Consider the following 21,131-nt stretch of genomic DNA (forward strand, 5'->3'; position numbering starts at 1 on the left):
GAGTGTAGGTGTGGGTGAAAGAGCAAGCAAGGCAGAAGGGGCGGGGGAGAAAGGCTCAAGTCAGGTTTTTCATTAAAAAATAGTGCTCTTTATTATAAATTACTGAAATGTTTCTTTTTTGAATATAAATATAAATATGTGCAAAGTTTGACTTGGATTGGTATTTTGTTAAGTTCTTCAAGCATCTCCTATCAGCCTCGAAGGCCTGGGTGGGGGGAGGGGAGAGGACTGGAGGTGGAATCTTTATAAAAGACAGAGTGATTGAGGCAGATTGTAAACATTATTAAAAAACAAAAACGAAACCCAAACAAAATAACAGGAAAAAAAAAACCCAAAAAACACCCCAACACACAGCTGCCCCATCCAGCCCAATACCTGACACAGAAAACTTTGTGTGTTTAGTTTTCCCCAAAAAAGAACAGTTCCAGGTAATTCCATCCCCGCTACATTCCTGTAAGTTTTCACTGATCAGTGCTATGGCAGAGCGGGAGCAGCTGGGTGGCAGGGCCTCTCGATGACTTCCTGTCTGTGCCAGTCCCCCAGGGTGAGGAGGGAGGGCTGTGCAGGGTCTGGGAGGGCTGTGGAGCCTGGTGGCTCTGCTCTGGCCAGAGCCCAGGCACCACTGGCCGGCCAGTACCAACTGGGCTGGCATTCTTCCTGCGCTCAGGTGGAAGGCAGGGATCTCTGCTCCCCCCATCCCTCTCCGACCTCCCCCGCCAAATGGTGTGTAGCCGGTGTATGCCCCTCTGAGAATCTCTTGGCCTCTGCCTGGATTGGCTGAGTGTGTGGCTTCTTGTGTGCCAGTCCCTATCCATGGGACAGGGAGCATTTAAGGCAAATCTCCTAGCCAGATATAGTCAGGAGGCACAAAGTAGAATCCCCCATCTTCTCTGTCCAGGATCTGGGGTCAAAGGTGGCTCATCTCCTCCATCTCCTCCAGCCCCATCCCCCAGGTGCTGAAAGGTATAGCACGGGTGGGGAAAGAAGAATTGACCAGCCCATCCATCCCCTTCCAAATGCCACTCCCCCCTTAAAACGGGGGAAGGGCCCTGGGCTCTCCGGCATTAGATGGACTGTAGGACCTGTGTTTCTGGTGGGCTGTCCGAAGGGGGAGGGAGAGGGGGAGCGGAAAGGTCCCCTTCAGGTCACCCCTTGCCCTTCTCCCCAGTGCCAGAGGTGGAGCAGGCGGCCACCCTCCTCACCTGGGCTGGGCGATGGGGGTGACCATTTCCTTGGCCAGCCGGTAGCCCTGGGCCCCTGAGGCGCCCTCTCTCTCGTCCACCCTCTTCCAGGCCTGCGACCTGCTCAGGTTTAAAGCTCTGTTTTAAACCAAATCAAAGAGCAAACAAGTTCCGTTGGAAAGTTCGAAGATTCCCCGGCAGTTCTCACCAGTTCAACACGCCCGCAGTGTCCCCTGTTTGGAAGCGCAGGGGGGTGGAGAAAGCGGGAGAGGAGAGAGAATCCACTGAGGTCGTTGCTGTGGTCCCCCTGGGCCAGCCGGCTCCTCCGGAGAAGCTGGCGTGGGGGAGGGGCGCTCAGGTGGCTCTCCCCCTCCCCTCAAACACATTCCAGGTACCACCCGCCCAGTTCTGCGGGGGGAGGACCGGAGGGAGGGGCCTGTCCGCCCCCTAGCTCACCCAGAGCTGCAGGACTCTCACGGCTGGATTCTTGTGCTTATGCCATGTGCCATGGAGGAGAGGGGACCCGGGCCCCTAGCCCCTACCCCTGCCCTTTGCTCTCTAAAGGGGGGCATCGTACTGGTCCAGGAACTCCCGAATGGGCCCAGGCAGCTGGGTGACTTTCTCATAGGAGTCCAGGTGGCCGTTAACGGTCTTGCGACAGAGATGTTGCAGAGTGGCCACGTTGGAGGAGAGGGGCCGGCTCAGCACCAGAGGGATCTTCTCGCCCCCCGAGTAGATGTAATAGGCTCTCCTGGGGGGGCTCCCCGGGAGCGGCTGGGTGGACGGCTGCTCGGGCACCTCGGAGGAGGGCGAGGAGGAGGAGGGTTCAGTTGGGGGCGAGGAGGAGGGTTCAGCTGGGGGCGAGGAGAAGGAGGGGGCGCCGGAGGGCGGCATGTAGTGATGCACCAGCTTGAGCACGCAGTCGAAGCGGGGCACTGGCTGCGTGCTCCGAGGATCGCTCTGCAGCGAGAAGCTGCCCCCCTCGCACTGGATGCGCAGGTTCTTGGTCCCCGACTGCGTCTTGACGCTGAGCGTGAAGAAGTGGCGCTGATCCGAGCTGTCGCGTATGAGGAAGGTGCCGGCGGGCTCGGCGCTGAGCAGCAGGTTCGCCTCGCCGCCCGTCACGGCGCTCCAGTAGAAGCCGCTCTCCTGCAGCTTGCGCACTGCGTTCACCACCAGCTGGTACTCGCTCTTGGAGCTGAAGGTCTTGAGGCGCAGGCTGGTGTCCAGGGGGCGGCTCATCCCGGCGGCGGGAAACTTGCTGTGGGTGACCATGGCGCACGGAGCCAGCGTGGATCTGCGCGGCGGCGGCTGCAGCTGCTCGGCGGCCTCCGCACAGCGGCCGCTACCGCATCCCGGGGGGCTGCGGGGAGGAAGGCGCGCGCCGCGTGAGTACCCGGAACCCTCCAGCGCGCCCGGCCCACCCCGGCTCCCCTGCCTCCGCCGAGCGGCCGGGACACCAGCTGCCCCGGAGGCGCTCTCCTGGGCCCTCGTTCCGACCCAGACACCCCATGGAGCCCGCCCAGCCCCCGCCTCCAGGCAGCCCTTTCCCCAGCGCGCACTGGGAAGGCGCCGAGTGGGAAACTCGGGCGCGGAAGTTGGGTCTCCAGGAGCGTGGCCGGGGTGGGGAGCGGGAGAAGGGCCCCCGGGACGCTCTGGGCGCCGCTCAGTCCGGTGGCCCCGGGCGGCAGGGACGGAGAAAGAAATCCGAGGCATGGGGGTAGGGAGAGGACACGAGAAGCCCGAGGGCCCCAGCCTGGGTATTCCGGGAACCTGGGATCTCCGGCTTCCATCCGCTCTGCCCCCTATCTCGTCCCCTCCCTGCCGGGAATGACCCGGGAAGGGGAGGGGAAACCGGGAAAAGCTCCCGGGACTAGCGAACCGCCCCCCCCCCCACCTCCACGCCGCGCCCCTCCTTCCTACCTGGTCCCAAACCGAAGTCTCTGGCCTTGGGGCTGCCCCTCCTACGGTCCCCAAGGCGCGGCGGCGGTGCGGTGGCCAGCGGTGGCCCGCGCTGCGCCCAGATGTTGGCGGTCGTGAAGTCCACAAAGGGGCCTCGCGCGCGCGTCCCTCGGGCTTCGCCGGGACGCCCGCCCTGCCCCCTGCGCGCCCCCGGGCTGGCCGGGCGGGGGCGAGGCGAGGGATCGCGGCGGGAGCTGGGCCGGCCGGGCGGCGTGCGGGGCCGGAGTCGCGGCGGCGGCGACGGCGGCGCGGGGAGTCCGAGTCGGAGCCGGCGCTGAGGCCGCGCTCGCGGGTATATACGCGGCCGCGGCGCCCCGCCCCCCGATTCCTGGAACTGCGCGGCCGGCCTTCTTGTAATGTTTAGTCACTACTCGCAGCAATGAAAGGCTGTGCGCGGATGGGAGGGAGGGGCCGCGGGCGACCGAGGGCGGGCCGCGAGCAGGGCCAGAGACCCGCAGAGACGCGCGCAGAGACAAAGCGCAACGCGAGGCAGCCGGGGCGGCCGGCGGGCTAGGCGCCAGCCCCGGCGGCGCGTTCCTGGCAGCGGCCCCTCCCCCGCGCGCGCTCCGCCCCCAACTTCTCATTCACACTTTCCCCCTCCCTTCTAAGAAGGCCAGTTTCTGGCAGAGGCGGGGGCGCCGCTCCCGGAGCGCGGGCAGTTCCAGGAGGCCGAGCGGGAGAGGCTCCCGGCTCCCCTTCCCTTTTCTCGGACCTCGCGGGGAGACCCCCCTCGCCCTCCCGCGCCCGCCCGAGATCCCGATCGCGGCCCCAGGAGGCCCATGCCTGCCTCAGGGGAACTGGGGACACCCCAAGGCCGGGCCGCGAAACTGGGGCCGGACCTGGGAGCCCGGGGCGGTGGGGACGCGCGACAGTCACCTGTGGGCATGTCCCCGAGGTGAAGCCGGGAGTCCTGAGGGTGGAGGGGACGCAGCCTGAGTGGCTGCTGTCCGGCCTCAGCCCATCGGCCCACTGCTAGGTTCTTTGCCGACGCCAACACGGGTGCCGCCTCCCACCACCAAAAAAACACAAACGCAAACAACAACCGCTTTCGCACTTCTGGGTCTCCAAACCTGCCAGGTGAGGTGTGGGTCCGGCCAGGTGCTCTTAACGCGGCGGGACTGGCCCGCGGGCGAGCGATGGCCCCACCCCGCGCCCCGCGTCCGCTAGAGGGCGCCCTGGGGTCTGCTAGTTGGAGCGGAGTTTGGTGTTGCTCGCCCCCCACCCCGCGCCCCAAGCCCTGGAACGGGAACCCGAAGGGGCGGTGGGGAGGCTGGCTCAGGAGCTGGGGCGGGGGGGACCTTCTCGGGGGACCGAGGAGAATTCACATCACAGTCTGGAATTAGACCTGGGAATAAAAGTCCAGCAGTGGAGGATTTCCGGAAAGCAGTTTTCAGTTCAGCCCGCTTCCAGAGAGCCCGGGACCGCCTAGAATGTGCGCCCCCTCTGAGTGTCGGGGCCCCATCTCTCCCCGGGGGTGAGAAGAGGAGGTGATTGAGGTGAACAACGGATCTGTTCTTGGTCACGTTGGCGTGGATGTGGGTGGTTTGAGCTAACCAGGGCCAGCTTTACAAAGGATGGAAAGTTTTGCCATCTGTCCCCAAACGGGCAGTGGGGTGCTGGAGACACCTGAGAACTAGCTTAAGTGGCACTTGGATCGTCATCTCTCAGGACGCAGGGGCTGAGAGCTTTGGACGCTGCCCTTTTCCCAGATGCCATACCACAGAAGATAAGGAGTCAGAAGGGAAGGGAGAGATCCTCGGGAGTTTAGAACTCAGAGACCTGGCTCCTCTGCTTCTCTAGGAGCTGATAGGCACCTCACTGTGCCTTCAACTTGCCGCTGTGTCTTCGGTCTGTGCCATCACTTCTCTCCCCCACAGATGTCAGGGGACTAAGTGAGATGTGGTCAGGACACCCAGTCTCTCTGGAATTCAGCTTTGCCATCCGTAAAGTAGGAATAATAATCTTTTCCCATCAGAGATCTGAGATTAAAAAGACAAGAAAAGATTCTGCACATCAAAATGTGCTAGACATGGAAGTAATTCAGTCCAATTCTCCCTTTGGATTCTGTTAGGAGAGCAGTAGTCAGGAGGAAGTCTTGTTACTTCTGCAGAGGGGGAAATTGATTTATTCAACACATTTCACAAATATTGGACTCTATGTACCAGACATTGTGCTGGGCATTGAAATATAATGACGAATAAGACCTAGTCTTTGCCCTCCAGATACTTGCGGGCTAATGAAATGGATTCTCCTTCTCTGTAGAATCAGGAGTTCATTCTTTTTCGCATCCATTGCTTAGGAGGCTGCACCATGACCATCTACGTCTGTGCTGAGCCCCATGGAGGACAAGGAAGACTCACAAGGAATAGCCCTTGAGTTAATGGATGAGAAACTGCTTTGTAAATTATAAGGCTCTGACACAAGTTAGATTCATTCATCTGTTCCAAAAACCCTCATTGAGTGCCTACCTTTGCCAGGCATGGGGCAAAGCGCTGGGAACACAGAAGTGCTGGGTGAATCCTGCAGGGATACAGGGGAGGTGAGGGGACATGGGACCCCCAAGTGTTGAGCGTCACGAGAAAGAAGTGGTTGTAATTATGATCCTATGAGACTGTGATAATTCATTCTTGGGGAGAGAGGGGGTCAGAAGTGGGGGCGGGAGAGATAAAGAGGAAGAAACAGCCCCTGAGCTTGGGATTCCCCGGTCTGGTTGGAGAGACTCATACCTCTGAAATAGGTAAGTCCTAATGTCAACAGCATGGTACCCAAGTGAGCCTGGGCTCTGCCAAGAGCCAGCAGCAAAGGCTGCATGACTGGCGGGGAGCATAGAGTGGGCCCAAGAGTACCTGGATGATTTAAAGAGCAGAGAGGAAGGGCAGGGTCATCATGCATGCCCAGGGGCCTGAAAGAAGCTGTCCTGCTGGGGAGGGGCAGGGCTCCCTGCGTACTGACTCAGGAGACTGAACTGCTGTCCGGGCTCCAAAACCCAGTAGCTGTATGACTTTGGGCCACTGACTTTCCCAGCTGTGCATCGGTTTCCTTACTTGTAAAACGGGCTGATAATAGTACCTACTTCATCAGGTGGTTGTGAGGACTGAGCCAATGCAGGCAAAATGCTTAGAATAGTGCCTTGCACATATTAAATGCTCAATTTATGTTAGCTATAATTATTTTGAAAGCACTGCGGAGTCTTTGGGGAGAGGGAGGAGAGGAGGGTTGAGCTGCTGCAGCTTGGGCTACTAGGAGATGGATATGGCTATAAATGGCTTTATGTTTTGGAGAGCTATATATCTCCTATATAAGATACATTCCAAAAAGCTGCTTGTCTTCAAACGGTTCAGCCAGTCACCAAGTTTCCCTTTGGCTTTCTAATATCTCCAGGGGGTTCCCATTGCCTTTGTGGCGATCCAAACCTCTCAGTGAGTATACGTCTAAGGCTCTCTGCTCCCTCTCAGCTTAATCAGCTGCCTCTGCCCCACTGACACTTCAAGCTCCAGCTACATGGAGCTCCAGGCTGTGTCCAAAACATTCCCCAGGCCTGGGTCTTTGCACGTTTGCTTCCCTCTGGGTGGAACTACCTTCCACACCTTGGCTGATTTCTACTTTTCCTCTAAGATTTGGCAGAGATCAGTCTAAGCTTCCAGGGTAGCTCTTTCTATGCTGACAAACATGCCCTACTCATCCACTGATAACCTAGAGGAAAAGGACTATAGTTGATTTTTTTTTTTTCCTATGGAAGCCTAGAAACTGGTACATAGAAAGTGCTCAATGGCTCTTTAAATAAGGGATTGTGTTGACTTCTGTTTTCCATCATTTTTAGATACTACTGACTGCTTTCTTCTAGAGTAGCTTTTGGTTTTTTCCTGAAGGGCTCAGGAGCAGCTGTTTAGCTGGGAAGGAGGGTTTAGAAGCCCCTGTGTGGTTGATGGAGACTATTAGGCCTGCTAATCAGAAGACAAAGGGAGTGAAGACTCAAACTTTGCTGGAAAAGTCAGGGAGGAGAGATCGGGACAATACAGGGCACGCTCCCAGACACCTTCTTCCAGGCAAGAGAGATGCCCAGACCAGGGCAGACCTGACCTAAGGCACTTTGCCTGTCTGCTGGGGATGGGTAGAGGTGAGAAACCATTATCCAGGTCTGGCCCCTCTGCCCCTCCACGCTGTTTCCCTGGCTATGGGATTTAGGAGCCTCCTGCCTTTTCAGAATCTCTCCCTTTGCAGAATTTCTTATGAAGTCAGAATCCCATTTCCAGGCAAAGGTGCTTGGTCATAAAGATAATAAAGATATTCATTCATGATGGAGGGGAAGTACACAGCGGTTTCAGCTGCCCGTGGGGCTTCACTTACTCATGGTGTGTGACAGATGATGAGCTCTTGCCCAAGCCTCTCAGATGGGAATGCTGGTGCCCGTGGGGTGGTTGCAGGAAGCTCTGGCACGTCTTGGTGAACACAAGGTCCCATACTTGCACACATGATCTCCGTGTCCTCCGGGAGCCAGCCTGGGCGTGGGCACTAACGTTGCCATTGTTCTGTTTGGTGGCTGCCTTTGCAGCCAGATGGGTTAGGAGACTGGCCTCAGACCACAGGAGTTGCTCAACACCAAGCCCAAGGCCTCCCTCTGTCTCAAGACTGATGGGCTTTCTACTGCACAAGGAGGCACCCTGGGTTCAACTGCCCAGTGGCCTGATATTACTTATCCCACGTTGATTGTGCTTCTACTACATGCCAGTTAGTTGGGGAAGCCTGGGGATACAGTGGTGGGGAAAAGACTGTGGTTCCTTCCCTCTGGAGCTTCATAGGCTAGTGCTGATGGTTACAGGAAATAGGCAGGAGGCAATGAGGTCTCTCCTCTCCTGCCCCCCTTTCTCTTGGACAATTTGGAGAAGATGGGGGTGGGGTGTGTCTCACCTGACCTCTTGGAAGCCCTGCCCCTCGCTGCCCCAGTGAGTCTCTCCCAGGGCTGGGCTTCCTTGGGCATCTTAGCCCCTCTTAGCTGAAGCCCCTGCCCACCAGGACTGATGGCGGGAACCGGCCCTGCTAGCCGCAGGGCAATGGCAGGGATGACCTTTCCTGTGCAGGAGGAAAGGTCCAAGGGTCGCATACCAGGCTGACCCCGACCTCTCTCTTTCCTGCTTTAGACAATCCTGAGGGGCGGGCGGGGGAGGCCTGGACAATGGCCCACAGCTGGAAGCGCCATTCCAGTTTGCAGGCCTTTGTTTCTGCCGGGAGGGGCGGCAGAGCTAATGAAAAGGTTTATGGCTCAGATGTCTGTGAGCAGTGGAGGAGTTCTTTCTGACATTCCAGGCCCAGCTGGCCTCTGGCATTTCCCAGAAAAAGTGCCGAGGGAGGGAAAGAAAACACTTTACCAACCCACCCACCCACTTACCCACCCTGCCTTCTCAGATTCCTCTCCCTTCTGGCACTTGGGCTGGGTCTGAGCTCAGACCCCTGCCCGGGGGCCCCAGTCCTCCACCCACAGAGGGGGTAGGGGGTAGGGGGTAGGGGGTGGGAGGGTGACTCTAGGAGGGCCTGGAGAGTACAAAGTGTGTGTCGGGTATCTGGGAGGGGGGAGAAGTTTCTTCCACCGGCTCGAAGAAGAATCCACATCTGTTCCAAGTTCGGAGTCGGGGGTAGAAAAGGAGGGGCGTTAGCGTCTAGCCAGCTATCTCCCCTGACCCCAAACCAACCAGCCCTGCTCTGTCCTGAGCTGGGATGGGAATAGTCTCTGTTTGCTCTGAAGCGGCCACTGTGCATGCACCCGTGCCCTTTCCTGCGCCCGGGAACAGACACCGGGGTAGCGGGCAGTTCTGGGAAGCGAGGCTGTGGTGAACCATCTGGGCTGTAATGCAAATGAGGCCTGGCCCGGCGCCTGGAGCTGAAGTGGCAGTGCCCCGAGAGGGAGAGCCGGCAGGGGGGTGAGGATGGAGGCAGGCTCCTGGGCTCCAGACGCCCTTGGAGAGCCAGGATGGGTGGGGGACCAGGTGGATGCAAGGGTCCGGCTTGCCCTACAGTAGCCAGCTGGGCTGGCTGCTGGAGCACGGCAGTGGGCAGCCCTCGACCTACCGGGCTCCTGGGTCAGGTCTGCTCACTCTCTCTCCCCGGGCGTGCACGCAGCATCTCAACTGACCTCCTGGCCCTGCACTCAGGCTCCCTGCAGTGGCAGGGTTGCCACGAAAACCTCCTGAGTCCCCCATCCAGGTGTGTGACACCCCTAGGAAGGTCCCTGGCTCCTCTGAATTTGAAGCACACATTGGCACGCACTGATTCTTGGACAAGTTCAAAGGGATGTGATGTATCCTCTCGCAGGCTCCCAAGGTCTGGAACCAGCTGGGATGGCAGAGAAGTGACTCAGAAGGAGTGGGAGGTGGGAGTCTCCAGCAGGGACAGAGGTGAGATTCTAAGGTATGACATTGGGGGCTGGCTCTCCGATTCCCTTGCTTTCCAACTTGCCTCTTGCCCCTGCTGCACTCACCTGGCCTCACGTGAACGGAGTTCAGAGTGTCTTCACCTGGGTACGTGAACTGCCCCCTGCCCAGGATTTCATAAGACCCCGATAATTATAAACAAAATGCTGGTGGCAGTGCAGATTTCTGGGTTAAGTGGACCTACTCAGAGTCACTTCTTGCTCCTGCAAGACCTACTGTACAAAACCATTCATCCGTTCATTCCTTTTTTTTTTTTTTTTTTGGACAACGCCCCACGACATGGGGGGTCTTAGTTGCCTGACCAGGGATCGAACCCGTGTCCCCTGCATTGAAAGCGTGAAGTCTTAAATACTGGACTGCCAGAGAAGTCCTCATTCATTCATTTCTTTAAGAGGTAACTTTTGAGCACCTACTATGTGTCAGAGATTGGTTTGGATGCTTGGAATTTATCACTCTGGGCCCTCATGGGGCTTAGATTCTTTCCAGAAGTACAAGGTTCTCCCACAATTGATGTCATGATTAATTAATTTCGACTGTGCTAAGTACTCTGCAGGAGAAGTCACAGGGGCTGTGTGAGCATATTATGGGGACACCGAGTCTATAGGGGGAGACATCTGAAGGGAACCCCTGAGGAAGGGACACGTGCAGACTGATGGGAAGCCGAGGTCTGGAGAGGTCACCTCCCCATGTCTCCCAGCTTGTAGGCACTAGGAGCAAGCAGAGTCTGCGACAGGTGCACCACCAGCATCAGGGCGCCTGGGCTCTGCCACCAAGCATCTTTCCCACTGTCCACTTCTGTCTCATTTCTCACTCTCCCTCCCACCCACTAAAGGCCTTAGTCCCCAGCTTCTGAGCTCAACCTGAGGCAGCTACGAGCAGAGAATATGGAATATTCTACTCCATTCTACTGTGGGAGGTGGGTCAGGCACAACCTCTGACTTCTGGAACTTTGTAAAGCGAAAAGATGTTTCACGAACAGGCAGGACAGCCTCATGGTTCAACATTCAAAAGGCAAAAGGTACAGATGAACTATGACCTTCTACAGTTACCCTTCCTCCTGTGGTATCTGGGGCATTTTTTTTTTTTTTAATTAATTAATTATTTATTTATTTATCCATTTTCGGCTGTGTTGGGTCCTCGTTTCTGCGCGTGGGCCCCCTCAAGCCGTGGCAAGTGGGGGCCACTCTTCATCGCGGTGCGCGGGCCTCTCACTGTCGTGGCCTCTCTTGTTGAGGAGCACAAGCTCCAGACGCGCGGGCTCAGCAGTTGTGGCTCACGGGCCTAGTTGCTCCGTGGCATGTGGGATCTTCCCAGACCAGGGCTCGAACCCGTGTCCCCTGCATTGGCAGGCAGACTCTCAACCACTGCGCCACCAGGGAAGCCCTTTTTTTTTTTTTTTTTTAAAGATCAAAAGATGCCTGTGAAGTGGTGAGCTACAGGCTGAATGAAGCCCACAGATGCATTGGTTGACCTGTACAGAATTTAACATTTTTGAGACAACATTTAAAAATCTGGCAATTTCACATCCACATTTGAATTGGGGGCTTTTGGGGAACAATCTGGCCGGTCTGGTGGGCCCTCTAGATGGGACCTGGGCTCTCCAGCTCAGCATAGCCCACCACCCAGGATGACCGCCCTCCCCCAACTCCCTTTCCTGCCAGGAGCTGCAGGCATGGATGTGGCAACTCTACCTGGCTTCTCTCTTCCCACCTCTCTAGGCTAAGGGGTAAGAAGGACGATTGACTTTGGGGGATTTCCTTTGAGTCTCTTTCCTAACTTCCAGGAGACTGGAAATAAATCAAGCCTGAGCCTGGGAGTCGGGGCCTCTTCTCCCAGCTGCTGGGGCCTGGTCTGATTTGGCCTCATCTCAACAAGGAGACTTGTCCTGCTGGAGACTCTGGTGCCAGTCCTGGGGCACACCTAGCCTCTTGCTTCAAATCACCATGAGGGCTGGGCAGGGAGAAGCAGAGGAAGGTGGGGCAGGGTGGGGTTTTGCCAGGAAGCCCCCCCAGCAGCTCACCTCCGCCACCCAAGTGGCTCCTGGGGAGCCTGGGATTCCCTGGGACATAACTGGCCACGGGCCGCCGTGTCTCCCCACGGGCTGGGCTGCTGGATCACGAGGAGGCCTGCAGCTCCTGGTTGGGGTGGCGCTGGCTGCCTGCCACACCACAAGCGGCTGAGATTCCCCTGAAGCTGAGAGCTGCATTTATCTCTCACCGGGACAGAGAAGCAAACTGGCTTGCTCTGCCCAGGAGGCATTTCCAGAAATTTGGGCTCTGACTTCTTGCTGATGAAATGCCAGATTATCCTGGGCCTCTTTGTGGCAAGAGAGCCATTGAGCAATAGGTATTTTGTTTTGCAGATGACAAGATTTTTGACACTGAAAAGTTTAAATGACAAATGCAAGAACCTTGACCGCTTCTCCACCCCTACCAGCGAGGTTGCTGGTTTGAACTCAGTGCTTGGCCAATTTGTTCTTCACAGCCCGCAACTCCAACTTCCTCAGGTCCCTGGTGCCAGAAGACCCCATCTCTCCCTGTTTTAGGGCCATACAAGCCCGGTGGGGCCCATGCCAGGTCCACTGCTGCAGCCCAGGGAAAAGCCATTTTCTGAAACAGACGTTGGCAAACTATGGTGCAGGGCTGGCAGGATGCTTTTGTAAATAAAGTTTTATTGAAAATACAACCACACTCATTTCTACTGCTTGTGGCTTTTGCACCAGACTTGAGTAGTTGCCACTGAGACTGGCCCCCAACGTGTGAAATATTTACCACTGAGCCCTTTAAGAAAACATTTGGCAATCTCTGCTCTGGGGGAACAGAAGCCTGTCTCATGCCAGGGAGGACTGGGGTCAGGTCTTAGTTTTGGGGGGGGAAGAGTATCAAGGGCTGGAAAAGATCAGGGTAACAGCTCAGTGGGGAGAGCATATCCCAGGGAGAATGAAGGCAGGAAAAGGGCTGGTGGCCTGAAGGGAGACTGAGGGCTCTGTGAGCTGCCACATTTGCAAAGTGATCTGTGGCAGCAGGTCAGTAAAATCCCAGGAGGCCAAGCCACCATTGCCCCACCCTTGGTGGAAAAGCACAAACTGGCTGGTTCCCTCCTGCAGCCGGGAGGCTCCAGAGCTCACACCTCCTGCCATGCATGCATTTATCAAACCAGCATGAATGAGTCGGCTTCTGGTGCCAGGTCCTCTTCTGGGTGCTCAGTGCCTCAGTGCTCTAAGGCCTCACATTTGGGGGCGGGGGGGGGGCAGGAAGACAAAAGACACGGCAATCAACCAATGAATAAGATTAGATCACAGTTCTTAATAGAAAGAAAATAAAATCCTGTTATGGGGCCAGGAGGGCCTTTCTAGGGGAGGGCGAGCTTTGGACAGAGCTCCGAAGGATGGGGGGTTGGGGGTCAGTGGTGGAGGACATTGTAAGCGGACAGAACAACTAACACAGAGATCCTAGGGCAGCAATGTGTGTGGGGAGTTTGAAGGGTGGTAAAAAGGCCAGGCTGGTGAGGCCGGGCGGTGACGGAGTAGAAGAATGGAGGGGGATGCAGGCTGTGGCCCCAAGGCTGGTTTCATGCCATCCTTAGTACCTAGGCTGCATTCCCTACAAAACTAGAGTGTGATCCTCAGAAACAGCCCAGCAGCCTCCAGGTCAAACTAACCTAGGAGAGTTTCTCATCACCAAGGCAGGAGGTGGGCTGGCCAGCCCCTTCCTCCCTCCTGAATTTGCAATAGCCCTGTGTTTGGGAGAGACCCTCGCTCACAAAGCAAGCTCTGGAAGGAGGGGCCTTCCTCTTACACTGGCATGATTTTCGGTCCAGGGAGTGAATCACAGACAGTGAGGCACGGGCCCTTGGCTCAGGATTTCCTGGTGTTTCCTGCCTGGGAGAGCAGCCCCGCTATCACGGGCAGCAGCCCACCACTCCCTGACGTCAACTCTTCTTTTCATGAATGGGTTTCCTTTTCCGTTTGGGAAGACATGATCTCGGTCATCAGTCCATCGACCCTGTCATTCTCACCCTGGCACCTCCTGTTTGGGAAGAAGCAAGCAGACTAACGAGAAGGCAGTGGGTGCAGACAGGAGGATGAGGGGGACTCAGCGGATGGGCTTCCGAGCCACCGAGGGGCTTCAGAGAACAGATGCTTTCTCGTCTGGGGTCATCAAGGTGTGACTTGAGAACCCCCAGCAGCTGTCGTCGTGTCTGCCCAGACTGCCTGTCCTCCAAGCAGCTTGGGGGTGCTCCCAGGAAGACTTTCTGGGCCACCTGTGTTAGCTGAGAGCATGACTATCTCCTCTACTTATTCTCCCTAACTAGCCCAGATGAGACTTCTTGGAGGAAACAGTGTTTGCGTGCTGTCATCATGTAAAAATGTAACCATCTAAAAAATTGCTCAATCCCTGAAAACCATTATTTAAAATTTTTGCAACTCTAAATGTGTGTGTTGTAGGGCAAAGTCGTAGTTGCCCCACTCTTGTTGTAGCTCTGACTGTTTCAAAGTAGCCAGGAAGGCCAGAGGCTCTCAGTGTGTGGCTTCAGAAAGGACTGGGGTCATTGTCTGCTGTTTATACTTAATGTAAATACTCCTTAGTTTAACTTACCGTACTGTCAATATCTCTGTGTGCTACTATAGTTTACTTTAGATCAGAAATTCCCAGTGGGATGGTACTATGGTTGCTTGTCTCACTTAATACCTTATCCAGCAAAGCATCACATTGCGAAAAGAAGCTGCCAGCTCTTTTCAGGATGGTTAGGATGCTCTTGTGGCCCACGTGGTACTCATTGCCCAGCATCATGGTGCAGCCATTCAGCACCTTGGCCCTGCAACTACCCTGTGCCAGGCATGGTGCAAAAGTAGAACCAAGCAAGGGATAGTTTCATTCTAGTTCCTGGAAATTAGGCAATTTGATGATTCACCACTTCTAACTTGGAAGAGTTGAATCAAATTCCACCCTGTATTTGTAAAGCTATCTGAACTTAAAGGAAAAATTAAAATCTGAAGTACTCTCTGATTGTAAACAATTTGGAAATTCTTAAATAGCACCAAATAACCAATGTTAACATTTTGGTATATTTAGTTTCAGTCTGTCTGTACCCACACTCTCAAATTTTTAACAAAATGGGATAAGCTCTATACCACTCTTTGAAATCTGGATTTTACTCTTAATTTCATTAACCATTCTTTTTTTTAATAAATTTATTTTATTTTTGCTGCATTGGGTCTTCGTTGCTGTGCATGGGTTTTCTCTAGTGGCAAACGGGGACTACTCTTCATTGTGGTGCACAGGCTTCTCAATGTGGTGGCTTCTCTTGTTGCGGAGCATGGGCTCTAGGCGCGTGGGCTTCAGTAGTTGCGGCGTGTGGGCTCAGTAGTTGTGGCTTGCGGGCTCTAGAGCTCAGGCTCAGCAGTTGTGGCACACAGGCTTAGTTGCTCCGTGGCGTGTGGGATCTTCCTGGACCAGGGTTCGAACCCGTGTCCCCTGCCTTGGCAGGCGGATTCTTAACCACTGTGCCACCAGGGAAGCCCTCATTAACCATTCTTTTTTTTTTTTCGGCCACACCGCGTGGCTTGCAGGATCGGCTTCTGAGATCTTAGTGCCCCAACCAGGGATTGAACCCCAGGGCCATGGCAGTAAAAGCACGGAGTCCTAACCACTGGACTGCCAGGGAACTCCCATTAACCATTCTTCTAGAACATACTTTTTTTTAATGAATGCACGGTCTTCCAACATAGTGATTTACCATTATTTAACCAACTCCCCAGTGTTGATTGCTTCCAGACTTTTGATATGAACAACGCTGAGATGAACATTCTTGTAGGGAATGTGTAATTCATTTCCTCGGGTAATTTGTTGAAAGCAGAATTCGGAATGTTTTGTATCCTGTGTGTCCATATCCTTTTAACCACACAACACCTCCCCTCCCCGCCATAAGTAGGATATGATTATCTCCTACAGCTTTTCCAGTTTCCAAGTCCCAGCCTATGTGGATCCTGCCAAGGAACCACATGATACAGATGAGAGTCATCTGTTACCTTTTTAAAATCAGCTACAAAAAAGTGTTCTTGGCTGTAGGGATGAGCTCCCTCAGCCTCTTTGGCCATGGAGCCGTAGTTCCCAGGGGCGGGGTTACAGCGTGTGTATGCATTTGGGCGCATGGGGAGGATGGAGGGGTCTTTACTGCACCTAGACTGGGTGAGCTTCTCTGTGCCCTGGAGCTGCAGGCCCGGGGCTGACAAGGTGAAAGATGGTCCCGCCTGGGTCTGATGGGGATTTTCCATTCTCAGTGCGCCCGGGTGAGTCAACGGTCACCCACTTCTGTACATCTTAGCTAACACCTTGGAGCAGGGGCTCGGCCTGTCAGGTCCAGCCTGAACTTGGTCGTGGGGTCTGACAGGTGATGTCCCTCACTCTCCACCCCCATCCGGTATCGAGACCGAGTCAGGGGATGCTGGTGCCCGCGCCCTGCTCCTCCACGGCCTGGCCCCTGCGCACAGCACACCTGCGCCCCCCTGGCGGGAAACGGAGGCTGCGGGGTGGGTCCGCCTCCCCTCGAGGCTCCCGCGCGCCGCCCGTGTTCGCGCGCGCGGTTGTCAATAAAGTTCTCGCGCGCCGGAAGCGGAAGCGGCGAATCTCCATGGCGGCGGCGGCTGCGGCGGCGGGGCCGGTGTTCTGGAGGCGGCTGCTGGGCCTCCTGCCTGGCCGCCCCGGGCTGGCCGCTCTCCTGGGGCGCCTGTCCGACCGACTCGGCAGGAACCGGGACCGCCGGCGCAGGAGGTGAGAGAGCGGTGGGGCTGAGGGCGCGCCCGGCCCCGACCCTCATCCGGCGCCCCCGGCGTCGCGGTGAGCTCTCCGTGTCCCCGCGCGCGGGCCCGCCCGGCTCCCTCAGTCCCGCCTCGCCGCCGGCCTTCCCGGGGAGGGGGCCCCCGCCCGAGGTCGGTCGGGCCGGCCCGGGCCTGCGGGGGGCGAGCCCGGCCTCCGTCCTCGTACGCTGGAGCGAAAGGGCTGTGTGTGCACACCCGGGGCGGGGGGATGAGTTCGTGCGTGGCTTTGGGCCCCGGGGTGTGTGTGTTGGAGAGTCTTCGCGAGAGACACTGTTTGGGTCCGGAGGTGTCTTTTCCTTAAGTAATCCTAGCTGCGAGGTGACTTGACGGGAGTGAATCAGCCCTGCTGGGATTCTGTGCCTGCAACATTTCTCACATCCTGCCAGAGAGGGCTGTGAAGCAATTCTGAGTCTGGAACACTCAGGCCAGGGAAGAGGAACCACGTGAAACCCCTTTTACACTTTGCAAAGGGCCTGTGTTTTGGAAAAGTACTGAAGTGAGTTATGGAAATAGTGAAGTAGGCTTTGAAGCAGTTCGTTCAGGCAGTGGTCTTTCGAAGTAAACATTTGCCAAGTACATGCTGACCTAAGAGGCCTGCTGCTGTTGCTAATATTAAAAAAAAAAAAAAAAGACTTACGTGCAAATAGTTTTCTTGTTGGAGAGACTCGAGCCTTACACTTGTTTCTTAAGAAAAAAAATCTTGGAACTGCGTCCTTTTGCAGAGTTTGCGCCTTAAATTTTTATCTGCTACTAGGGTGAGATGTGACCTTCTGGCCTTTGGTAGAGAGATCTGTGGTCCAGTCGTGTGTGCTGATTCTAGGTATGGAAAGGAACCTGCTTTTTATTGGGTTACTTTGGAAGATTTTCAGCAAAAATTCAGGTTTGACTTAGGGGAACTTTTTGTGATAGAATCAGCCCAGGACGGAACTCCTGGAAGCTTACTGATCAGAACGGCTTTAAGTTTCACATCAGTGAACCCGGTGGGAGTGGGGTGTAGAAGAGGTGGCCTCCGTCCTCTGTAATTCGTGCTTAGCAAAGACCTTTTTATTCCAGTGGGTAGTGAAGTCAGATGACTTCTACGTCCTGGTATCAAACCACTGAGAAATTTGGTTTAAAGTTTCAAAAAATGTTCTCAAGGACGAGATGTTTAGGCCATTTTGTCATTTCCCTTGTATGTATTTAAACTATACAGAAAAGCACTTCATGACTAATCACTGTTTAACATTGGAGTTGATTACTAAAGGCTGTTGGGGCAATCGCCACAAATTCTTTTAAGAAAGACATTTCTCTTGTGTGTTTTTCTGTGGGGAGAGAGGGCAGTGTGGCCGTGGGGATAGTCTAAATAGACTTCTTAAAAGTCTTTTTTGTAAATAGCATTAGTGGATGCAGGACTTGTGGCTCCATATTTCTTTTTGATTAAGTTGGTTAAGACCCTGGGTCAAAAATTAAACCAGGAACTCAGTTAAATCACAGACACAGAAACACAAATGTCAGAAATTTGCGTCTTATAATCCTTGGAGGTGATGCCTGCGCTAGGACGGAGGATAAATGTTATGAGCAGTATTACTACAATACTGTGGGGTTCTGACCCTTTCTTTGCCTTATTCGGTTTGCAGATTTTTTCTGCTTCTTTGTGGCCTGGGTGTTTGGGGTTACTCATGTCTGTATGGCCACTCACCTCCAGTGGCTGCTGACTTTCGTTTCTTCTCCATTGTTCAGTTGCACCAGCCAAGTCCTCATTCCCCGAATGATGTGGTTTCTTGTAACTCTGATCATCGATTCATTGATAATAGTTCTGTGTAGTCATGAACTTATTTTAGATTTTAGCTTGCCGGTCTGACTCAACTGTTGGAGTGCCTGGTGAATCCTCGTGACTAGCAAGGGGAGTGGTGAGAGGGAACAGTTCTTTACTGCAGTGGTTTCCTTTCAGTTAGAGATAGCCATAGTGACAGAGAACTCTATTTAAAATTACTTCTAGGGGCTTCCCCGGTGGCGCAGTGGTTAAGACTCTGCCTGCCAATGCAGGGGACGCGGGTTCGAGCCCTGGTCCGGGAAGATCCCACATGCCGCGGGGCACCTAAACCCGTGCGCCACAGCTACTGAGCCTGCGCTCTAGAGCCCGTGAGCCACAACTGCTGAGCCTGTGCACCACGACTACTGAAGCCCACGCACCTAGAGCCCGTGCTGCAACAAGAGAAGCCACGGCAATGAGACTCCCGTGCACTGCAACGAAGAGTAGCCCCCCGCTCACTGCAACTAGAGAAAGCCCGTGCGCAGCAACAAAGACCCAAAGCAGCCATAAATTAATTAATTTAAAAAAATTACTTCTAATTAGTGATTTGGAAATACTGCTGTTTTTTCTTAAGCAGGCATCTGACTCATTACCATGGACAGCTGGATTCATTCACTTATTCAGCATGCGTGTATAGAGCACTGCCATGCTGTGCTAGGTACCAAGCAAACATACATAGTCCTACCTTCAAGGTGCTCAGACCCATAAACAGACAATAGTAAAGTAAGGTAGGAAAGGTCGTGGCGGCACTAAGGCACACCTGGAAGTCACAGAAGGCTCCCTCGTGGTGGTGATCTTGGAGCTGTGTTTTGGAGGCGTGTAGGAGTGGGCTAGGTGAGGAAGTGGGGAGCCAGTGTTCAAGGAAGGATAGTGAGTGATGTAGGCTGATGGTGGCAGCAGCGGAAAGCAGCTCTGAGGTGCCACAGGTACTCAAACCGTTTCCAGGAGCCGACTGCGTACTGAGGAGGGACGGGAGGGAGCGAGAGGAGCTGGGCTGAGACCGAGCAAGGCAAGCTCTGAGAGTCCCTGTACAATTTCTCTTGATAATGGTCTAGGCCTGAGGGGGCAGGGCTTGTATGAAGTCATGGACAGTGGGAGGAGAAGGGAGGGCTGGGCTGGAATCAGCCCTGGGGGGGGTTGTGTAGGGGGTGCTGAGGAGGTAGGTCATGCTTCTGACTCGGGTGACCACATGGGTGGTGGCATGCTTCACTAAAACAGGGAGCGAGAAAGAGGACCAGGTTTGGGGGATGACGATAAGGTGAGTTCGGGGCATGTCAATTAGTATCCAGGTGGGTCCAAGTGGAGGCGCTCACTGTTCAGGTGAAGGGCAGATCCGGCGCTCAGGAGAGGAAGACAGAAACTTCAGGTAGTTTCTTGGAGTCATCAGACTACACAGAATTGACTTGTTATTTGGAGTATGAGACCTGGTGGAAAATGTGTCAAGAGGGCGTTAGTTCCTAACCGAGTTTGCTGCCATACAAGGAAATATTTTCTCCGTGGTCTCCTTTTTCTTTTTTTAAAACTATTTTCAATTTGAGCTATGTGTGCAGAAAAGTCTTTATTTTTGAAACCCAAGTTCTATTTTCTTTATTCTAGGTGTGTGTATGTGTGTGTGTGTGGGGGGGGCTGGTGGTGGGGTGTCCTAACTTTCCTGAGTGTAAGAGGGAAACATAACCAGCAAACTGTTCTTTTTATTAGGTTTCCTTACCTTGTAATGCCAGCTCAACATACTCTTACTCAACTTCTTAGTGGTTTCTACTCTGAGGGACCACCAGATTTCCAGAAATTACTTTTTCTCCGAGTTTTCTGATGCTGGGACCCAGTCCTCCTTATTCATTAGAGTTCAGTAGCGCCACCTCTTGTATTATAGCAGTAGAATGGGTGGGAGGGGGGATATTTAGAATCAAAGCATGATTTCCCCAAATAATTCAAATTCGATCTTGCAGAGAATTAAAATAAGATTTGCAGCTGACTGACTTGTAAATTGTAGCTTTATTAGGTTCATATTAACCTGAGTACCCTCTGAGCACATTGCTGCTGCTGCTGAATTAGGCTGGTCAGCCAGCTGTGTGCTGGTGGATAGAAACTAGCCTGGGATTGAAGCTGTCTGATAGATAATGCCCTTGTAAACACGTGATCTGAGTAATGTAAACGAGTCGTTTTCACTGCCGGGAAGTCAGGCTGGTTGCAGCAGTTTGGATTAGTAGAACGTGTGAGTCGTTCTCCGTAGGCACTTGGCTATGCCTGGTGCCTTTGGCTACGGAGGTGTGTTGTGGGTTATAAGTGTATGTTAGATTTCTAGCCCCTAGATGTAATCGACTTTCTTTTGGACAAGCCAAGAGGAGAGTCAGCGTGTTGCCACATGCTGGCAGCCCCGGCCTCGTGCCGGACTTGTGGGAGTTCAGCGGCCCTTGGTCTTCTGTGACCTACGGGAATTCACACTCATTTCCCTTACTTGGGTTTAGGTCTTGCGTTAGTCAGGAAGGGCTGCCTGCTGCTGGGGCTGGCTGCAGGAAGTCTCGTCCTTTCGTGTAGTTTTTCGAGCCTTTTTCAGGAAGTGTTATGACTTGGTCTTTTCTCATCACTTCACCTCTTTACGTTTAAATGTGTGTGACGGGGGGAGGGTGGGTTTTTCTTAAAAAGTAGTTTCTGAAAATATGGCAATCCGGAGAGCTCAGTTTCTTTTAAAAACTTTCTTGTTTCGTCGTTTTGTACAGATTTGGGTGGGATACAAACCACAGAGTGTGTACCACGAATCTTATAGTCCCCGGAGAGCTTGTGGACCTTTAGACCATGACCCTGAGTGCAGGACACTTAAGTAGTGCCCTGGTGTGGTACAGGGGACAGAACTCTTGTGCCGTCCACGGTGGATTTGTGGTTAGTGTAGGAGACAGTCCTCCGGCATCACCATTTTCTTCCTTCAAAGCCCTGCAGACCCTGTTTTGAAAAGA

General features: G+C 54.4%; 2 protein-coding genes across 16 annotated transcripts in view; one reads left to right on the top strand and one right to left on the bottom strand.

The window, feature by feature from the left end:
• Positions 1-65: 65 nt before the first annotated feature.
• Positions 66-4,240, bottom strand: SOCS3 (suppressor of cytokine signaling 3). The gene is made up of 2 exons (XM_082371731.1): positions 3,105-4,240; positions 66-2,544 (listed from the first exon to the last, which is right to left on the bottom strand). The coding sequence occupies exon 2, from the start codon at positions 2,454-2,456 to the stop codon at positions 1,740-1,742; it is 717 nt and encodes a 238-aa protein (XP_082227857.1). The 5' UTR covers positions 2,457-2,544; positions 3,105-4,240; the 3' UTR covers positions 66-1,739.
• A 10,591-nt stretch (positions 4,241-14,831) lies between these two features.
• Positions 14,832-21,131, top strand: part of PGS1 (phosphatidylglycerophosphate synthase 1) — a 67,578-nt gene continuing 61,278 nt past the window's right edge. For 7 of the 15 annotated variants that reach the window (XR_014238379.1, XR_014238380.1, XR_014238381.1 and 4 more), the window contains exon 1: positions 14,835-16,341. Coding sequence is in view for 8 of the 15 variants with exons in the window: in XM_082371725.1 (XP_082227851.1) it covers positions 15,965-16,341 (377 nt within the window). In the remaining 7 variants the exon portion in view is untranslated. Of the gene's footprint in view, positions 16,342-21,131 lie in introns of all 15 variants that reach the window. The other 8 variants (XR_014238375.1, XR_014238376.1, XR_014238377.1 and 5 more) reach the window with 5 other exon arrangements.

Source organism: Balaenoptera borealis (genome assembly GCF_965194805.1).
Source record: "Balaenoptera borealis genome assembly, chromosome: 20".
NCBI classification, from domain to species: Eukaryota; Metazoa; Chordata; class Mammalia; order Artiodactyla; family Balaenopteridae; genus Balaenoptera; species Balaenoptera borealis.

What these genes read in the sequence shown, in the direction of transcription:
- SOCS3 (XM_082371731.1), bottom strand. Translation starts at nt 2,456, where the DNA reads ATGGTCACCCACAGCAAGTTTCCCGCCGCCGGGATGAGCCGCCCCCTG.